Source organism: Mytilus edulis, chromosome 3, assembly GCF_963676685.1.
Source record: "Mytilus edulis chromosome 3, xbMytEdul2.2, whole genome shotgun sequence".
Taxonomy (NCBI): Eukaryota; Metazoa; Mollusca; class Bivalvia; order Mytilida; family Mytilidae; genus Mytilus; species Mytilus edulis.
This window is the reverse complement of record NC_092346.1, coordinates 13,855,237-13,877,035: the sequence shown is the minus strand read 5'-3', so window position 1 is coordinate 13,877,035 and position 21,799 is coordinate 13,855,237. Positions and strand designations below refer to the sequence as shown.

The following is a 21,799-nucleotide window of genomic DNA, read 5'->3' as shown; positions in this document are numbered from 1 at the left end:
GAACTGAATTTTAATGTGCGTATTGTTATGCGTTTACTTTACTACATTGGTTAGAGGTATAGGGGGAGGGTTGAGATCTCACAAACATGTTTAACCCCGCCGAATTTTGCGCCTGTCCCAAGTCATGAGCCTCTGGCCTTTGTTAGTCTTGTATTATTTTAATTTTAGTTTCTTGTGTACAATTTGGAAATTAGTATGGCGTTCATTATCACTGGACTAGTATATATTTGTTTAGGGGCCAGCTGAAGGACGCCTCCGGGTGCGGGAATTTCTCGCTACATTGAAGACCTGTTGGTGACCCTCTGCTGTTGTTTTTTATTTGGGCGGGTTGTTGTCTCTTTGACACATTCCCCATTTCCATTCTCAATTTTAATGTTTAGAATACAATATAAAATACATTACATTTGTACCTTCTACTTTTGAGTCAGAGATATAAAAAAAAAAGGGAGATATGGTCATGATGGTACAATTTCCAAGAGGCAATGCCATTACTATGGATTCATTATTATTCGTTGGATACCAATTTTTGTGGACTTCATGGGTATAGGTGAACCACAAAATTAAATGTCCAACGAATGACAAATTTTCTAAAGGCTTGTATAAAGAATTCTGCAATACCACGAAATAAAATGTCCATGAATATGCAGGTTTTCTGTCATCCGCGAAAATTGGTGCCCATGAAAATGAATGAATCCACAGTATCTCCATGCATAAACCAAAAATTATGGATGTAATTAACTACAATTATCTTACAGCCTTCAACAATGACCAAATTATATCATACATATACATGTAGTAAGTCATAAAAAGCCTTGTATGACAAATCTAAGAAATAATGGTTTCATGTCATGCACTATGCTCATTTTAATAGGTAACTACAATGTAACAAGATGAAGAGCGGATAACTTGCAATAGTACAAAAAGTCAGAACAAATTATTAATTGTACAAAAAGTATGTACAAATTATCAATTGTACTAAAAGTCGACTCTGGACAGATTATCAATTGAAAACATATCATTTTCTTTCTTCATATACATGTTTATATATGAATATGTTTAAACAAGAAAGAGTAGAGATTGGGACGATATATATTTATCAAAAAATATGAAATTGTGTATTTCCCATGTTTTGTATTTTATGGTTTGTTTTTTTTTATATTGCAGGTCAAGAGACCAGCAATTTTATGATTGTTTTGAAGCATTTTTCAGCATCATTTTTGACAATTTTGTTACAAAGAAAAACAAAGATATATACACTTGACTGGACAAATAAATAAGTCTTTGTTTCACAGACTCAAATACATTCAAATATACAATCATTCTTTTATCCAATGGTACACTTGATTAAAATAACACATTCACAAAATTAATATGCCAAAAATAATAGACAGCTGCGCCATTAGCTCATGAAACGCCTGTCATCTTGTGTGTGAAGTTTTATGCAATAATCATAAATAGTTTCTGAGATACAGTCATGACAGTGCGACATGTGAAAACCCTTCCTTTCACATAATTGTTCACAATAAACTCAATAACTCTAAAATAAAATTTTGAATCATCACCAAAAAGTATACAGATCTTGAGATTAATATAACTAAGAAGTGTGTAAAGTTTTAAGCCATAATCATAAATTATTTTCAGATATGGCGCAACATGTGAACCCCCCACCCCCCTTTTTTTTTACAAAAAAACTCAATACCTTTAGAATAAAATTTTGAATCATAACCAAAACATATACAGATCTTTAGATTAATATAACTAAGAAGTGTGTAAAGTTTAAAGCAATACATGTACTCATATATAGTTTCTGAGATTAGGTGTGACAAGTGAAAACTTTTATCATGGTTATTGTTGTAATTTGTATTATCAAAAATGACTTACTTTACAGGCTTTTGACATTTCCTGTGGCTGATTAAGACTACTAAGTATTAAATCTGCTGATTGTTCTCTTCTATGCATTTTTTAAAACTGAACTTTGAAATATCAATAACCACTCAGATCTGTAAAAATAAAAATAAATACTGTAAAAATATCTTTCTCAAATTTTTGTGTTATTTTCACATTTTTTGATCGGTGAGAGAAAAAAAAATTCTCCTCACTAGTGAAATATCTTTTCTCAGCAAATGACTGGTCGAAATTTAATTATGCTGTCAAATTTTCTTGGTTTCTCCTGAATTTTTTTCTATTGTGTTGACGTCATGAAAAAAGTTGACTTTGTCAGACAAAAAGTATTTGATTTAAAAATTTTAAATATAAAAATAGACAATATTATACATGTACATTGTTATATTAACTACAATAACATAAAAAGTACACAACTTTCTTCCAATCTTTAAAACAGAAGAATAAAAATTTGGAAGAGTTCCACAGAACCTAGTGTCTCATCTACTTTTGCTGTTAGTTGCAACTCAGTGGCGGATCCAGAAATTTTCATATAAAGTGGGGGCCCACTGACTGACCTAAGATGGGGCCTGCTCCAGTCACACTTCAATGATTCCCTATATAAGCAACCAAATTTTTTCCCAAAAAGGGGGGGCCCGGGCCCCCCTAAATCCGCCTCTGCAGCTTGCAGGCTTACAAAAAATAATGGGGAAAAAATTATTAAAAATTTTCCTCTAAATACTATCTTTTCATTCATGTCATTATAAGAAGCTACTATCCAAGTTTTAATTTAAAAATTCATATATATTATATTATATATGGGACACACTAAAATTCTTTTTCTGGCTAACAATGGCATACATTTTACTTTGAAATGCATTAACGTAACGGTAGACAGAAGTATTATTATTACGTATTAGGTTTTCAACATAATTGTACCCATGCCAGCGCCTTTTTTTTTAGCAGACAATTTGCAGAAACAGTTTGTTTTTTTATCTTAAGCTAGAGTGGGGTGCTCATTTTCGCCGGGGACACAATTTCGCCGTTTAAGGATTTTGAGGTGTAAAAACTTCAAAGGATGGCTGAAATGGAAGAAATGTACCCGTAAATTATATTTTTATAACAAATATAATATTTTTTTAAACTGAGACATAATTGCGGCTCCTACCGAAAATGACCCAAAAACGGACAACGATTTTCGGACAATTTTCTGAATAAAAAACACGATTTCAAAGAAGTATTTCTAAGTAAATATTTGACTGAATGCCCTAATTTTGAATTCTTTATACCTTTGAAATGTCTACTATTCATCTATAATGCAATTGATTTGATAAAAATTGTTAAAAGCTGCGGTTATTTGGTTTTAAATGGATGTGTAAAAACGGCGAATATGTGTCCCCCATTGACAAAACATCCGGAAATTTCAAACACCCTTTAATCTAACTTTTCAGATGATTTTCTTAAAACAAACCGGTTTTCAAGCTTAAGTATATTTTGCATTTGAAGTTATCTTCATATAGAAATACCAGTATACTTCAAAAACATTTAGACCTGAACATAAACTGTAGAAAACATGGAAAGATGTGGCGAAAATGAGCACCCCACTCTATATGTTTCCTGTGATTATTAAACTTCATAAAGTGTACATCATCAGTACAAGTAAGTTGTAACTACTATAGCTAACTGTAAGTATAAAATAGCTACAAAACCATACCTTTTTAGGTCCTTATGTTATTATTTGACTATAGTGAGTATTTGTCGACTATAGTTGTGTGTGTGTGGGGGGGGGAGGGGGGATGTAATTATAAGAGGGGTCTGGATCCCAAAATCCAAGGCTAATTAAACGAAATCCTGAGATCCTGAATTTAAATAAGTTAAAATCCTGACATCCCAAATATCGTAATAAAGTTGTTTTTTTGTACTGGTATCTTTAGTCTTTGATTATTAAACTTCATAAAGTGTACATCATCAGTACAAGTAAGTTGTAACTACTATAGCTAACTGTAAGTATGGATAGTAAACCCCACATTGACAGAAACAAGTGCCTGTGGAGTATGACGCCCGACGCTAAAGGGCATTGAAACCCTCCCTCATGTCATAGTTGTTACTACTGTAGCTATTATCTAGTGCTCTTGATTAACAATATCAAATAGAAACAAAGTCAATCTTAATGATATTATGTTATTTACCAAATCTGACAGATGCCACGAACATCATCATAAATAAGTTATTTCCCTTGGATCCACACTGCATTTCCGCTTTGTTTCCCTCTCTAAAAAGAAGGTGCAAAGCGTCATTAGCAACTTAAAGGTGCGAAAGATAAAAGTTACAAAAAGTGTCTTCATTTAATATCCCCCCCTTACAAAATGTTTATGCCTTTGCAGATTCACGTTTATATCAAGGGTTTTGTAAATGATTAAGGTTAAATTATGGTCCGCAAGTTCACAGTCGTATCGACCATAGTTCACATTTTTATTCATATTGTACCATATGCATGTCTTCTTCTTCTTCTTCTTCCATATATAAAGAGTTGGGTTCCTTGTGTAATCGGAGAGCATGTATCTACTCTACAAATTTATATCGTCACCACCAGGATTCAAACCCTGGTTGCCTGTGTGATAGTCAGTGCCTTAACCCACTGAGCCAAAGAATAGATTCCCTAGCTCAGTTTATTTAGACTGGCTTTATATGTTCGACCTGTACTAAGGAGTGGAAGCAACTCTCTACACTATTCCCCCACCACAGGGGCGGATCCAGCCATTTTAAAAAGGGGGGGTTCCTAACCCAGGACAAAGGGTGGTTCCAACTACATGTCCCCATTCAAATGCATTGATCGTCCAAAAAAAAGGGGGGGTTCCAACCCCCAGGACCCGCCCCCTGTGGATCCGCGCCGGCACCCCAAGAGTCATCCTATCCTTATATATGACTCTTACAACACAAACCCTGGCTATACTCCAGATAACCATCGTGGATTTTTTAGTCGGGTGCCAAATGTAACCGGAGAGCATGTATCTACTCTACAAATTTATATCGTCACCACCGGGATTCAAACCCCAGTCGCCTGCGTGACAGTCAGTGTGTTAACCCACTGAGCCAAAGAATTTTTCCCTAGCTCAGTTGATTAAGACTGGCTTTATATGTTCTACCTGGACTAAGGAGAGGAAGCAACCCCACTTCACTTGAATGAAACGTTAAACTCTGCGGGACTACACATGGTGACATTACATATCTAGTCCCCTAAGGCTATATACAGTATTTACAATAAAATCAGGTTGTTATGGTTATACATGTACGTACCTGGTCAGAAGTATACGTTGCCTGCATTTATTTGCTATATATATATATATTTCATAATTCATATGCTAAGATTTTTACTGCACATATGCTGAATAACTTTTATAAGCACAGAAATTAAACTTATTTGTGCACCTTTGAAAAAGTCCATTTGTCATTTGATTCTGTTATTACACACTTTTTAAACAAATAACTTCCCTTTATCAGTCATAGACTGATTTTATACCGGACAAAATTGGCTTTTGCAAATGCAAATAGATATAGGAAGATGTGGTATGAGTGCCAATGAGACAACACTCCATCCAAATAACAATTATAAAAGTAAACCATTATAGGTTCTATAAAGTGAAAGTGTTGTATCAGAGGTTAAACTAAAATTTCATGAAAAATATTTACTGATTTCAAAAATCGTTAGCTTAACAACAAATTAGTGTAATTAAAAGATTTGAAAACCTAAAGACTACTCACATTACGCACAGTTAAATTTGCTCTTCCTACTAGCTCTCCATTGTAAATATAAATGAATTTCCCTCATAAGGGAGACAACTAAAAAGGGGATCTCTAATAACAGGGCCAATCACGGGAATTGGCAAATTAGACTTGATGACCATGCATTTTATCTTATGTTAATAGTGTTGGTTTTTTTTTAATTGATAATTTTTTAAATTTTTGTTGATTCATAGAATTTGAAAAAAAAGCTTTATAAGGGGGATAACTCAAATAATTTAGTTTAATATATTAAATTTCTGTCCTGCATATCATTTTGGTGTTCTTTTTGTTTGAAATCATTTCATAAAAAGATATCAGCTCTAAATTAATTCTGAATTCTACTTCTATTATTTCTTGTCATAAATGATGCATTTTCCTTGTAATCCTTGCAAAATACATGTATGAGATGTTTTATAGTTTTTAACATAAACTACATTTTGGATAAGTTAAAATAGGTATGCTTTGTTGTTTTTGTTTACAAAAACCTGTTTAAACTTGTCTCTGTGAAAAGTAAATACACCATTCTTGTTTGAACAAGGCCCTAAATAGCTTCAACTAGTTTTGAAAAGTTTTGTAATTTTATCTGGATAGTAATATGTTGCAATTTTTCTTTTCTTTTGTAAAGCTTCATACTAACTACTATAGTTTAACAAAATTTTAATGATACTTAAAGAAGCTACATGTACATGTAGCATGTGGAAAACCAACAGGAAAAGTTATATGATACTAGTACACGCTAGATTGCAACTAATAATTTAGTAAATTACAGTAGTCAGTTTCACAAAAAAACTTGCATCTAAAATATTATGTAATGATTGTAAGTATATATTGATTTGTTCATGACTTATATATGATCAATCTTAGTCATAATATTTTTTTATGAAACTAACTCCTGGACCAGTACTTTATGATAAACTACACTTTTTATGCCTCCCCGTAGTGAAGAGAAGACATTAAGGTTTTCCATCTATCCCTTCATATGTCCTGAAATTGGTTTCCATTCTGTAATGTAAGTTGCCTCAATCAAATGTTAGGAAACTTTATATACACAAAGCTTATTCTTTACTTCAAAACTCAGACAGATATTGAATTTGGGTGGTTTCACTTTTATTTTCCATTCTGGAGTTATGTCCCTTTATATGAATGCTAGGAATCATCTGTGTCCGATGGACACATTCTTGATTTACATTTTAAAAGAACAGATTTGTTTTTCAAATATAAAAGCTAGTGTATACATGTAGTCTCTAAAAAGCCCACGAAACACAGCAGATTGACAAATGAAGGCCTTATTAGCAATTTTAGCATAAAGAAATTACATTTGTTTTTGTAGAAAGATGATCAGAAATGTCAGATTTTACCAGATATTTACCCCCCGAGTTGATAGACAAAGTTTTGTCCTACCTGAATGTAAAGGAGATTGGATTCTTCTCACAAGTCTCTGTTAATTGGAGAGAAGCTTCAAACAGGGACTCGGTATGGTAAGTAAATTGAAAAATCTGTATTACTTGCCAAAGTTGGGGGGGGGGGGGGGGATTCCCTCTAACCGGGACTCTGAATGGTGAATTTCTCAACAAATCTGTTTGGATAGGCTGAGTTATATATAGTAGATGAACTGCTACGACCACTTTAAGTCACTGAGACCCCTTTATCATGTTTTTATATGATTAGAAAATTTAAAAAAAATCAAGGAAAAATGGAATGTCACAAACTTTAAGGGAAATATCATCATGACCAACTAAATAGCTTGATTTATTTAAAACTACTTACAAAAGATAAATGTGAATACATATGATGTATGATTTTTATCATAGGCTCCACCATTGTATGAAGAATGGTTGGATGAAGTATGGTATTTCAGGCAGCATTTTACATGAGGAACCCAGTGCTAAACCAACAACTAATGTCTCAGGAACTTCTCCCCATTTTGATCTTTATGGTGAGTATCTTAATTTATTATGACCCATGATATATATGATATAAAACGTTTGACTGCATGATCTATAATATGAAAATAAGAAGATGTGGTATGATTGCCAATGGGTCAATTTTTCACCAGAGACCATATGACTTTAAGGTTAATTAAGATTTAATTGTGTAAAAATTTTAGTTGTGTGTAAATTTTGCATTGGGATTGAAACTGTATATAAAATCTTGATATACATTGTTAAAAAGACAACTCAGCTGTAAGAAGACTAAGATTCTTTAATAGCAGAATACCACAGTGTTTTGCCCAGTGTCATTGAGCATCTTAGTAATTTGGCATTTATTTTAGGTCTTTTTTTAAGTTAGTTAAATAAAGGGGGGCTGTTTGGGGGTGGGGGCGAGGGGTGGTGTTTGTAGAGGGAAAACAAATCTTTGATGACACAAACCTATGTTTATTTCATTTCAGTGCCATTTGATACTCGCTTATCACCAATATGTAAATGGAAACATGTATACCTTAGAATGTACCATTTGACCAGAAACTGGGAGAAAGGAAGATTTTATGTGTCCCCTACCTTACGTGGGCATAGCCAAAGAGTAACTGCAATAGACAGCAATGGTAAGGAATTTTAATATTTAATCAAGTAGTACTGCCTTTTAATTAGGATTTGCTCAGCAAACCTGACATTCAGAACATTAATTATATAAGGGCTAATAAAAGTGGCTTAGCAGTCTATCTACTGCTTCTAGTGACACTTTACTTTGATGAACAAAATGTATTGTAAGATATACATATTTGCTGGAGGTTTGTGAATTAGCCATCGTCTTAGTACCGTCAGCTAATAAATATGGCTGCTCAAATGTTTGTATCCACATCTTGAAATTATTTTGATGTTCTATAAATTCAATTTCTAGTACTCAACCTGGATATAAATCAAAATTTGATAATTTTTGTTAAAATGTTTGAAAATGAACAAACATTTTCCCTGAAGCAAGAAATGTTTATAGATATATCATAAATAGATATAGGAAGATGTGGTATGAGTGCAAATGAGACAATTAACTCTTCATCCAAGTCATAATTTTATAAAGTAAACCATTATGGTCAAGGTACAGTCTTCAACACTGAGCCTTGGCTCACACTGAAAAAGCAAGCTATAAGAGGCCCCAAAAAATTACTAGTGTAAAACCATTCAAATGGGAAAACCAACGGTCTAATCTATATAAAAACAAATGAGAAACGAGAAACACTTATGAACCACATCAACAACAAGTATAAATAAAGGTTTAATTTCTGATTATTGCAAACAAAATATGATGCTTTTGTATTTTTTTTAGTGTGTTTAATAATTGAAGTCTTTTAAAATGTGTAACACATATAGACAGTTACATAGGTCTTTAAGTAAAGCTTATTAATAATTAGCTGTAAATTGTTATTAACTAAGATACTTTTTTCCTTTTAAGGTACCTGCTTAGTGAGTGGTAGTGAAGATAAAACATTAGTTACTTGGAACATGCATACAGGTTCTAAAATATACAAAGTACATGGTCATTCAGATGCTATTACTGCTATTAAAATTCAGGTACAATGTAATCCAATTCTTAATAATTTGTTTACTAGTCTAAATGAGTTGAATGTAAGCAATTAAAGGTTATTGAACAACCTTCAACAATGAGCAAACCCCTTATCATGTAGTCAGCTATAACAGATATGACATAAAAAAAAAGTGTGAAACAGTTCAGATGAGAAAATCAATGGCCTGATTTATAACAAAACAATGAACTAAAAATCAATGACAACCATATAATTACAGGCTCCTGACAGAACTGGCACTTGCATAATATGGCAGGTTTAAATATGATTAAATTACATGACTTATATTAAACAATTTTAGGAAAAATACGACGGTCTGTTCTATGACAAAACAATAAAAAAAAATATGACAAAGTGAAACAGCAATCTTCTACTTTGTTTATTTTTTAGGGTCATTACATTATAACAGGCTGTGCAGACAGTGCTGTACGGGTATTTAGGATAGACAATGGTGATCTAGAGTTTTCCTTGTTTGGTCATAGTGGTAGCGTTGATCATCTAGGAGTCATAGATCATGATTATATTATCTCTGCAGGATCGGACAGGTTAGATTAACAAATTGTGCCACTTATGGGCTAGGATAGTTCTGGAATCAAAATTTGTTCTTGACATGCCAAAAAAAAAAAGACACCATACATAATTATTGTATATATTCTCTATTCAAGCAGCCTTTAACCCTCTCCCTTTCACACCGGTACAGCTTACAGGTGAAACCAATTTCAAGATTTTTTTGGGACATTTAGACTTGTTTAAACGCCATTTGCTGACGTACAGATGTCACCGTCACAGACAGGTTAAGGGCTCAAATTATTCCTCAGATAACCAGCAATGCGATTTCATATGCATCAAACCTCTATCATTATTAGTTAATAAACAAGTCGCCCCTTACTGATGTGTAATTTTTCTGTAAAAACCATTTATTTTTCTTTGAATTTTGAGGAATATTCTCAAAAAGAAGTGCAAAGAAAACTGTGCTTTTAAGAGGATTTATGACTTTTTTCAATAACTGTGCAGTGAGGTTTTGAAGAATAGTATTAAACTAATAGTTCTAACTTATACACTAGTTGCAAATGTAATTTTTAGTGTAGCAGCGCAATCACAAACTTGAAATACGCTTAAAATCTGAAGTCATTTCTTAAAGATATTATGAGAAAAGAGACAAAAACAGCTAAAATATTCTGAATTTTTTTGGCAAAGTTGAAATAGATGTAACAAAACATGGTTTCGTAAGTGTTGTGGTATACTAAAGTTGAAAACAGTTTTGTTTGAATAAAGGAACATGTATATTTCAATGATAAAATGACAGTTTAAAGAGTGGATTCCTCCTAGATTTGCGTAAAAATCATGCATTTGGCAACAAAAAATTATCATCTGAACACGTAATTCCAAAAAGAAAACAAACTGGGTGAGAATCTTTATATCACTTTTTTTTTTTTAATTTCTCCCGTAGTAGAATACTTAAGTACTTAAATTTTAATAAATTCACTACAATGCCAGTGGCGCAGGGGTACGATGATCTATCCCAAGGCGCTAAGATTGAGAGTTCGAATCCCACTGCCGGAGTTGGAAAATTAATTTCCTATATTAAATGTAACTTAACTTAACTTTACTTCAATTTCAAAAAGGAAACCTACGAAATTTTTTTAAAAGAATGTGTGTGCAAAATTGCCTCCCCCCCCTTTTTACCCCCTTTGCTCCATCGGGCTCTGTCAAGGGTGTCCCAGATCAAGCTAGCATTGGTAATTCAATGAATTTTCCCTTGTAAAAACAAAGTTTAGGTTGCTGATTGATTAAAAACGAATTAGACAAATAACTAGGGTCCAAGTTTGAAATCGGACAAAAAGAGCGTCTAAAATCAATTATTTTGAATGTTACGGACATCGATATTTCAAGGCCTATAGCACATTATGCATCTATTTATACCACTATAATAACTTATATGGCTTCAACAGACTCGAGGCATTGTGTTTCCACCAAAACCTGACCCTATTAGCACACCAAGATGTCTCTGCATGTTTTTTTGCCCAAGGATTTCGTATTTTTTCACTTTTTCTACAACAGTCACGTGACTTTTAGAAATATACCACGTGACCAAAAAATGACGAATTATCTTCAAACTTAATTTTTTGAAATATTTTATCAATTATCTTTCATTTGAGCCCAACATGACATGTGTATGACCATTGATGCGAATGCTGTATTCATTTAAACTTCGATAATGTATTTTTGATAAGTAAAGGTGTAAAATGCATGAAAGGGAAAGGGTTAATGTCTTGCAATCATATTCTACAACGTACTGTCATGGAAAAGAACAAAAACCATGAAAATACAGACAACTCTCAAAACACTAATAATTTAGAAAACTAAAGACTGAGCACTAAAACCCCACCAAAAACCAAGGTGATCTCAGGTGCTCTAAAAGGATTTACTAGATTCTTCTCCACATGTGACACTTGTACTATCATATTAAATGACTTATTTAACTTATTTCACCATAATCTTTAAACCTTTAAAAACATCAATGGACATATTTTTTTCAGACTACAGTCAACCAATTTGTAATCTGTATTCATAGATAAATCATGTTTTTAGGATAAGAGAGTTAGATTTAGCAAGAACATGTTTAAAGCCATCATATTTTATGTTTGTCTGAATCAGATAATCTAGTATTGTGTTGTTTTGATACATGTTTTCTCTTTTGGATGCAAAAGTTATTAATAATTGGTGCCTAGACATTAAAAAACATCTTATTTGTTAAACAGTTTTGTAGTTTTAATGATTTGATTATTTTTAATCTATATAGAACAGTGAGGGTGTGGTCCTCTAGTGAGAGAAAGTTAATTAGGATGTTCCATGCTCATACAGATGAAATAGAGGTATGACCAATACTTTAAAATGATCCTCATCAAAATGTATAAAGATACAAAAATTGATTGTTTATTACATAATATTTTAAATCACACTATCCATCATTATTATTAATATATCCTGTAGAAACAATAATTATTTCTGAAAATGAGCAAGTTCAGTTTAACCCTTAATTGATGTGATGTACATATTTAGTCTTGGAAGATAATCTTTTTCAAAGTGCCTTTTATCAATATTAACTATTTTAAATATTTCGTCTTCAAAATATATATTTTTAATTTCATAATAGAAAAGAAAGGATATGGGGTATCCATTCATGTCACATTATCAATAAAAGCACAACCAAAAAGTCAAAACACAAAGGGTCTTTGCTTGTATTGCTGTTCTTAGTGAAGCATTAATTATAATTCAATATGGCGCAAAAAACTCACCTCAGTCTAAGACAGCCCAAAGCAGTTCTTTCCATGATATTACTAATTGATACTTTCAGTGTATGCATTGTTGTGGCCATATGATTTTAACTTGTTCCTGGGACAAATTGATGGTTCTGTACCATGTAGAAAATGATAATCCAATCCAAGTCTTTGAAGGTCATTCTGAAGGTCAGTATAATATGCAGTCATGGATGTATGGTCATATTTTTTTAAGTGTATGTTTTGTTGCGTCTGTAATCTGAAAATTATGTTTTTGTTCTTGTATGAAATAAAATGTGGGGGAAGGTGGATACCAAGGGAGTTACTATAAACTGTCCATTGAAAAAAACCATCAAATCCACAAAAGAAAAACAAGAAAGAACTATCAAGTGGTCCGAGAACACAATTAATTCGTAGTGCATTTCTTTTAGAACATAAATGAAAATAAAAAAAATCCCACCTGCGCTTTCTCAAAGAAACTTTTACAGTGTGTTGTACTACTTTTGGGACAAATTATATCAAATTTATAGAAAACTTCATCGCCTCTAACTCAAAATATGGCCAATTTTATGTTTAGGGCGTCTTGAAATCTTTTGACAGCTTCCGAAGTGCTCATTTTCAACCTTTTTCAGCTGGACCAAATCACTACTTTCCTTTAAAATTCTGGACCCAAATTTTTTTACAGTGTAATTTCAACCCCCTTCTTGCAATTTGAGGCAGTGAACATGGAGAAATAAATTTGGAAGGGGTATAAAAATTAATGGCAAGTAACCCACTGTCAACACTAGGGACTATATTTGTGAACAACGAAAATCAAGGGACGACAATGGTGGTCTCGGACCTAATAGGGTAGAAAGAGTAGACAAATCTTAAAAAAACTTGGTATGAACAAAGCTTAATGTATTATAACACTACTTACAAAGTTTCATGACAATAGGATGTATATTATAGACATTAAGTTTAGTTCTATACTCATCTTTGCGTGTAAAATTTTGACGTTAAAATTGAAAAATTTCAACTATCAACATTTGGGGCTTTAAAAATTTAAATATTGCAAAAAAATACTTGTTAAATGCCTTAATATATAACTTATCATGTACTAAAAGCAATAGAGTACTCATTTGATTTATCAGACTTGGCATAATTATTCATAAGTCAAATTTATATGAGCCTGCGCCTAAAAATTCAGGTTTTTCAATGAAGTGGAGCCTTACATGAAGATGTAATATTTTCCAGCAATTTTAAATTTGTGAAGCTTTTTGGTTATAAATAATCCTTACATATGTATTTAAAGTACTTTAAATGGAAAGAAAAGTTACAAATAACATATCATATTAGTTTAAAAGGGTCTTAGGCCAAGTAAGACTGGAAAAAATTTAGGGTCAATTAAGGCCGTGCCACATATTTACATTTAAAAATGCATATTGAGGCTATAAAAAATAAAAATGTGTGTCTTTTTTATCATTTCTATACTCATGTGACATGATACAACAAATCTGAGCACAAAAAGACTCTTGCAAATAACTTTTCTTACAAGCAGTATGGGCTGAAACAAAGATTTTTGCCTTTTTAGGGAAAAACTTTCATGCAATTTATTCTCAACAGGCTTATATTTAAACCACTTGCTATCCTACAGAAGAAAAGAAATATAGTATGTGAAATGGAACAGGTACAATAGACATTGTAAAGTGCATTTGATACAAATTTAGTGAAGTCTCTAATATGGACATCAAATTTTATATACCAAGCTCCCCACTATTGCCTTCATCCAAACAAGGCGTTAGACAAGGGTCATTCATACAACACATTTTGCACATTTTATCTGAGATAAACTTCTTTTCTGTAGATTCAGAGTTCATAAATAAGTAAAAGAAGCAGGTAAAGGCATAGAAACACAAATATTGACACATAAAAACCTGTCAGATAGAAAGTCAGGATGCCATTTATGCATCAATATTGAAAAAGTTATAAAATGCCTATTTTGACCATAAAATGTCAAAATTGGTCGTTTTGGCAGAAATTCTATAAAATAAAAGTTTAAATCCTTTAGTTTCATGCTATTTGACAAGTTGACACCATCAAATCATTTAGGGAAGTTGCCAGAGTACAAATTCTATATTTACAGATTTCACCTCTTAGGTCCGAGAACACAATTAATTCGTAGTGCATTTCTTTTAGAACATAAATGAAAATAAAAAAAATCCCACCTGCGCTTTCTCAAAGAAACTTTTACAGTGTGTTGTACTACTTTTGGGACAAATTATATCAAATTTATAGAAAACTTCATCGCCTCTAACTCAAAATATGGCCAATTTTATGTTTAGGGCGTCTTGAAATCTTTTGACAGCTTCTGAAGTGCTCATTTTCAACCTTTTTCAGCTGGACCAAATCACTACTTTCCTTTAAAATTCTGGACCCAAATTTTTTTACAGTGTAATTTCAACCCCCTTCTTGCAATTTGAGGCAGTGAACATGGAGAAATAAATTTGGAAGGGGTATAAAAATTAATGGCAAGTAACCCACTGTCAACACTAGGGACTATATTTGTGAACAACGAAAATCAAGGGACGACAATGGTGGTCTCGGACCAAGTACTTCATAGAAATTAACCATTAGGAATCCCACCAAAATCTGGGGTTATTACTCAGCGGCACTAGAAGGTTAGCAGTTCTTGCACCACCAATGACCTCTATAGAGGTGTTGCTTATGGTGATTAAAGGTCATTTAGAAGATAAGTATAACATGTTGTAATGGATACCGATACATTTTTTTTTATGATAACTTGTTTGCATGTTGGAGATGTTTTTGTCTCTCGCAATAAACTAAATTAGAAAAAAAATTGAGAGACAAATTGTTCTTAATTTTTACACATAATCTAAAGCTTTGAGCAAAACCTTGTAACAAACTTTAGTTAAACAAGGGTCGATCCCGAGAACAGTGAACTGTATTTATCGACTATGGGATATCTGTTATGTTACTTTTAGGTAGATCCTTTTGAATAAGCCAGACTTCTATAAATGTGCTTTTACTGATATCACCTAGGTCTCCATGGCAGTATTAAATCAAGTTACAGAATAAATCAGTTTCCTTTATATTTCAGCTGTGAGTTGTTGCCAGTTTGATGAGTATAAAGTGATCAGTGGAAGTGCTGATTCAGATTTACGCATTTGGGAGACAACATCTGCTTATTGTACACATGTGTTAGAGGGACACACAGGAGAAGTCGTAAGTATATCAGATGGTTACCCATCTATTGTCAGATTATTATATCACATATTATGTATTTGTTTGATTGACACACACAGGAGAAATGGCATGTTTCAAATTCAAGCATTCAGGCACACCAGAAAATTTTGTATGTATATAAATCAGATTTACATATGTTTGGAAAATTCAAGGTCACTCTCACAGGTAGATATGGCAAAGAACATATTCAAATCAACATGATTAATCCAGAATCCAAAATGTTTAGCCCTAAACCAGGAATGGTCCCTAGCAGTTAATAGTTAGAATGGTTGTAATTTTGTAAAATGGCATAGGTTCTTTTGTTTAATCTCAACTTCAGGAAGTGAAATCATCCATTACTTTTAGCAATAAAACAAGTTATAGGGTGCAATCAACAGTTTTTTTCTATGACGCCATGTTTTGAGGGACCATGCATATGTGACCCTTACTGGTGGACTGATTAATAAAGATACTTGTATAAAACTAGATATCACTGGAATCAGAATGTTCTCTATTTTATAATGAAATAAAAATAATGTGTACTTTTAATATATTATAAAAATTTCATCCAATGAACATGGGGGAAAAAAGGTATAATTTTAACATAAAAAACTTGAAATCAGGTCATGTGCACACCCATGAAGACATGATCCATGCACATTTTTCATAATCAAAACTGTATGAATTTTGTAGGTTTTTACCTGGCCTTTCAAAAAAATCTTGAAAAGAGCTACAGTGGCTGCAAATAAGTTTATAGCACCCATAAGGAAATGAGATCAAAACCAAACGACAGTAAAATAAAATAAAAAGACATTTTGGAGCAGTGTAAATTTCTTTATTAATTGACAGGTGTATATAAACATGTCAAGCTAACATCCCAAGCCTCTAAAAGTGAATAAATAACACAGAAATTATCAAAGATTAGCCTTTAACAACAATTGATCCAAATAAAAAAAAAGTTGACACTGTTTACTCCTATCACATAATTGTTTAAAGCATCAAAACCTCATATTTGCATGTTTTATTTTCTAGAAAACACACCACTGACCCAAATACCAGCACTATAACACTTCTCAAACCATTGCATTGCATTTTACTTGTTCAAAATTGTGATGTCTTTATAGCTCACATGCATATGGCCTTCTGTACATTCTATTGCCAGTATAAAGGACCAAAAGTTTTCATAAATGAAAAGTAAACCATTTTCAGTTATCATGGTTATGTTAATTTAGTTTATCAAAAACAAAATCAATATAAGGGACGACATCAAAAGATCAATGTAGGATAAAAAACTTAAATCAAATAGTTTTGGGGTGGGGGTTAAAATTCTGCAAGTATTGTATATTTAAAATCAATTTTTACATATATCCCTATTGGTAAATCAGTTTTTCCCAAATTAAGTTAAGAGGGGGGGGGGGGGGGGGTGTCAGTGAAAAAACTATGTGAATTAAGTTTTTTATCCTACATTGAACTTTTGATGTCATCCCTAAGTATCCATGAAAACCATTTAAAGATCTTACTTAGGTGTTAATTAATAAAGTGGTTTCCTTTAAGAATAAATTTATTCAAAGATGCAATAATTTAACATTGATTGTATTAAAATTTACATGCTTTATAAACAATTTACCATAAAAACTAGGATTTACACTGTTTGTTTGTTATAAGAATTTTTAAGGTACAGCCAAAAATTTAAAACCAAATCTTTGTATCTTTGAAAGTATTTAATAAAAATGTTAAATAGTTTTTATGATTTATAGGAACAGCATTCCAGACTTAATAATTAAAAGTACTAGCTATATGTAGACCTCATCCATCCAAGTATAAAACGTAATTGTAGACATGTGAAAGACTTACAAGTTGTCAAATATATACACATCAGAAGATAGGACTAAAAGAACAACACTGCTTTAAAAGGAAAATTAAAAATCATGATAAATTGACAATACAGCATGAAAAAGTGTTTGTTTTGTTGTAATTTTATTTTAGCATGTTAAGCAGAAATGAAATAATCAAAAATAGAAAGGACAAATATTGATGTTAATATAAGATGTATGCCTCTGGTAAATTTCTACAGAGTTTTCTTTTCTATTCAAATCACAAATATCATAAAGGTAATGGTTTATAGTGGTATTATATTTATAAATTAAATTCAGTTTAAACATTTATTTATAGTGGATTGGGAAACAAGTTTTGCAACTTATATTAATCCCTTTCCACTTTGCGGGTGCGAGTGTTGCCTTGTAGCGGCATTAGCCTACTCTTTTTCAAAATTTACAAGGGTGTCTTTAACGTGCAAGAGAAATGGCTCTCTCTTAATACGGGTCAGCCATTTATCGTCCCCTTAAGAACGAACTATCATCGTTTCCTCAAGACCATACTCGCAGATGGCGTCAAGGGAGAGCCGAAAATTGAGTTCCTGAAATTTTCATCCTAAACGGGAATCGAACCAGGAACCTTTGTATTAGTAGTCCGATGCACTAACCACTACACCACGGCTCTCATAAATTAAATTGAATTTAGGGTGATCTTTTTTTTAATTTGGCCATAAACTGTGATCAACAAAATACACGAACAAGTCTTCTATTAAAAGGACACAGTTGGTGCCCATATGAATACCTACACTACATATCAGTTTTATCACTATCAACCAAGCATGCATGTTATTTGTTGTGTATGATCCTAGCATGTATATTTCTTTTCAGTACTGTCTTGTATACAACAAGCATGTAATAGCATCAGGAGCTTCAGACAGCACTATAAGAATTTGGTCCCACTCAGGTAGGATTACAGCTCAAAGTATATGGCCCCCATCCCTAAAACAATTAACCGACACCAAAGAACAAGGGCTAAACATCACCTTTATTTACTAGAAGTTTGTCTCCATTTTGTCACATTCACATTTTTGCATGAATATTGCCCTTCATTCCTTCCAAAATACACACATGCATGCACACAGCGATTATATATCATAGATTATCATAAGTGTCTTAACATACTTGAATTTCAGAAAAGTCAGTTAAAATCTAACATCACAAATTGACTACATCTTGAGAAATGATTCAATCGTGTTTCCCTTTTTCTAACTACATATCATGCCAGGATTTTTTCTTAGCTTTTCTTATCCCATTATTGTATTACTTCAATTAATATGCTGTTTGTGTCTTTTCCTGTAAGAATTTTGTTTATCATAATGTATTTTTTCAATTAGATATCAGAAGATGTGGTATAAGGGCCAATGAGACAACTCTCCATCCAAGCCCTCAATTGTAAAAGTAAACCATTATTCGTCTATATACGGCCTTCTAAATGGAACCTTGGCTCACACCGAACAGCAAGCCATAAAGGGTCCCAAAAATGATAAGTGTAAAACCATTCAAACAGGAAAACCAACAGTCTAATCAATATAAAAAACGAGAAACGAGAAACATTTATGAACCATATAAAAAAACGACAACTACTGATTTCGAACAGGTGCAAATAAATGGAGCATGTTTTAACTGCATTTCTTGTTAGAAAGAGCATAATTATTTAAAACAAATTTTATAAGGCCTTATTATATTTTATTTAGGTGAATGCCAGTATACACTGACTGGACATCTTGGTGTAGTTAGATGTCTTTATATCAATGATCATAGGCTTGTTAGTGGTGGTGACCAGAAGAAAATTGGTATTTGGAATTTTAAAGTAAGTATTAACTAATCACTAAAAGCTAGAGTGACTACATAAATGAAAGTATATACATATGAGTAAAAAACAACATAAAAATGAGTATCAGAGAACAATTTTTAAAAGGTCTTTCTACATTTAATTTCTTAGTAATTGATTAGAAACTTCTTCCATTTTACTCAAATTAACTATTGGTGTCCAAACATTATTAAGTTTTCTTTATATTGATTAGAAATATAGCATGTCTGTATACTGATTTGATTTGATATGTGGTGTTTTAACGCCACTTTTAAGCACTGCTTTTGGTTTATTTCGTGGCGGCCAGTTTTAATTGGTGGAGGAAGCTGGAGTGCCCAGAGAAAACCCCTGACCTTCGATAGGAAAACTGACAATCCTAGTCAATTAAGATTGGAGTCTAGTGCACCCACATGAGCGGGGTTCTAACTCACAACCTCAGTGTTGACTGGCATGTGATTACAGTAGTAACTAATTGGTCCACTTGGCCACCGAGGCCCCTATTTTTGTCTGAAATAAGAGAGATAATTTTGGTAATTTCTGTTGAGAAAAGGTCATTTCCAATCTCATATGATAGCTTAACTCACACAGCTTTCACAAATATATGGGTAATATATACTTTTGCCTAAAATAAAGGAGAAAATGTCACTTCTGTCTCATATAATAGTTTTATTATTTTCATTGATTGCAAAAACATATGGTTTCAATATACATTTGCCTGAAAAAAAGGGAGATCATTTCCAACTTCTTGTTTAGAAATGTCACTTCTGTTCTAATAGTATTGCTATTTTTACACTGATATCAATGTTATATGGGTTCTATATACTTTTGCCTCTTATAAGGGAGACATTTCAGGTCTTGTCTCAAGTGATTGGTTTATGTTTGCTGATTAAAAAAATATGGTTTCTATGTCCTTTTCCTTGAAAAAAGGTAAAAATGTCTACTTCTGATTTACTCGAGGTCACTTTCAGCTGACATTTTTTAAAGGTCATATGTCTTCCAAGTTTATGCAAAAGACCCTATATAATGGTTTTATCCTATACTAAGTTGAAGTAATGATTCAACAACCATAAATTAAAAAATATCAGGGGCAATAACTCATAAGATCTCATTGGATTGTTTCTCATAACCATCACAATATAGCAAACAATTAGCACTAGTTCCTTTATATATATCTTTAAAAGTATCAGAGAAGATACAGGAACAAGAAAAAGTCAAAATTTTAAACATTACTTTGACCTTTGACATCAATTTGTTAATGCTAAAGGGCCTCAAAGAAAAAAATGGTAGGTCTATATGACTTACAGATTCAGGCTAACAAAAACATACAGACAAATCAATTGTAAAGGTTCTAATAAGATGTCACTAGCTTTCTTTGATCCAAATCAGAAAAAAATTCTGAGGATGTTATAAAAAACAAAGTATTTGGTTTGTACTTGGTTACAAATGAGATACAATAACAAGAACAATACTGATTGATGAAATAACTCTTACATTTGAAAGTATCAGGCTAAAAAGATGAGTTTCTAAAGTGCATCAACTGTTCGATGCAATATCTAAAACAGCTTAGTGACAATTTGAGAAACAATCAAAGTGAATGAAAAATGTTTGGTGGAAGTCGAAAAATACTAATCAGAACAAATTCAAAAAGTGAATTGGTATATTGTGGTCTTATCATGTTTATCTAATTATGTTTTTTGGGGTTAATAAGAGGTATTCAAGTACTTACTGGACACTGGTATACATCTGTTGCTTTCAAAGTTTTATGTTTAAGCATTCCTGATGAAGGCATCTCCAGATTTAGAAAAGCCCTTTGAAAACACCAAATTTATTATGTGTTACTTTCATTGCTTATTTTTTTATTATTTCAGACAGGGAAGTTAATGAATATGGTTCATAGATGTCCTAATTTGTTACACCTGATGTGGGTTGGAGAAACAAAAATTGTCACAGCATCGCCAGAATCAACGGGGACGATCACTATTATCAATTTTTGGTGAAGTCAATTAGAAGAACACACGACTTAAGACAACTCAAAAATTTCATAACCATTGCATCATGACATCACATGTAGAGGTAACGCCAGCATCAGAAGAATTTGTTACATTGAGGAGGATAAAATTTTATTTTATGTGGACTTGCCAAATACTAATATTTTAAGGAATATTTATGTGTGATAATCCCTTCTAATGAAACAGAAGTTGCCATAAATTTTGTTACATGTGTTATAGGTTAAAACATTAAGACAGAGTAAATAATGAGTAATGTAACATGATTCTTTGGGTTTTTTTATGAAACTAAAGCTGGAGAGTTATCATACAATATTGTGAACATTGAAAATAGTTTATATTTATGATATTTGTTATGACCTATAACACAGAAAATAAAGAGCGAGAGCTTTTTAAAAAGACTGCTTTCCAAGGGAAAAAAA

General features: G+C 32.3%; 2 protein-coding genes across 3 annotated transcripts in view; one reads left to right on the top strand and one right to left on the bottom strand.

Moving 5' to 3' along the window:
* The window catches only part of LOC139515847 (tight junction-associated protein 1-like), a 10,611-nt gene extending 6,446 nt beyond the window's left edge, over window positions 1-4,165 (bottom strand). For both annotated transcript variants that reach the window (XM_071305575.1, XM_071305574.1), the window contains exons 1-2: window positions 4,071-4,165; window positions 1,882-2,000 (exon numbers count right to left, since the gene is read on the bottom strand). In XM_071305575.1, the coding sequence (XP_071161676.1) occupies window positions 1,882-1,959 (78 nt within the window). In that variant the 5' untranslated portion in view covers window positions 1,960-2,000; window positions 4,071-4,165. The remainder of the gene's footprint in view (window positions 1-1,881; window positions 2,001-4,070) is intronic.
* LOC139515846 (F-box/WD repeat-containing protein 7-like) lies at window positions 4,089-21,799 on the top strand. The gene is made up of 12 exons (XM_071305573.1): window positions 4,089-4,191; window positions 6,995-7,142; window positions 7,476-7,600; window positions 8,054-8,206; window positions 9,052-9,170; window positions 9,572-9,726; window positions 11,985-12,057; window positions 12,540-12,651; window positions 15,563-15,687; window positions 18,390-18,465; window positions 19,256-19,371; window positions 21,240-21,799. Exons 2-12 carry the CDS (start codon window positions 7,009-7,011, stop codon window positions 21,366-21,368), a joined length of 1,317 nt encoding a protein of 438 aa, XP_071161674.1. The 5' UTR covers window positions 4,089-4,191; window positions 6,995-7,008; the 3' UTR covers window positions 21,369-21,799.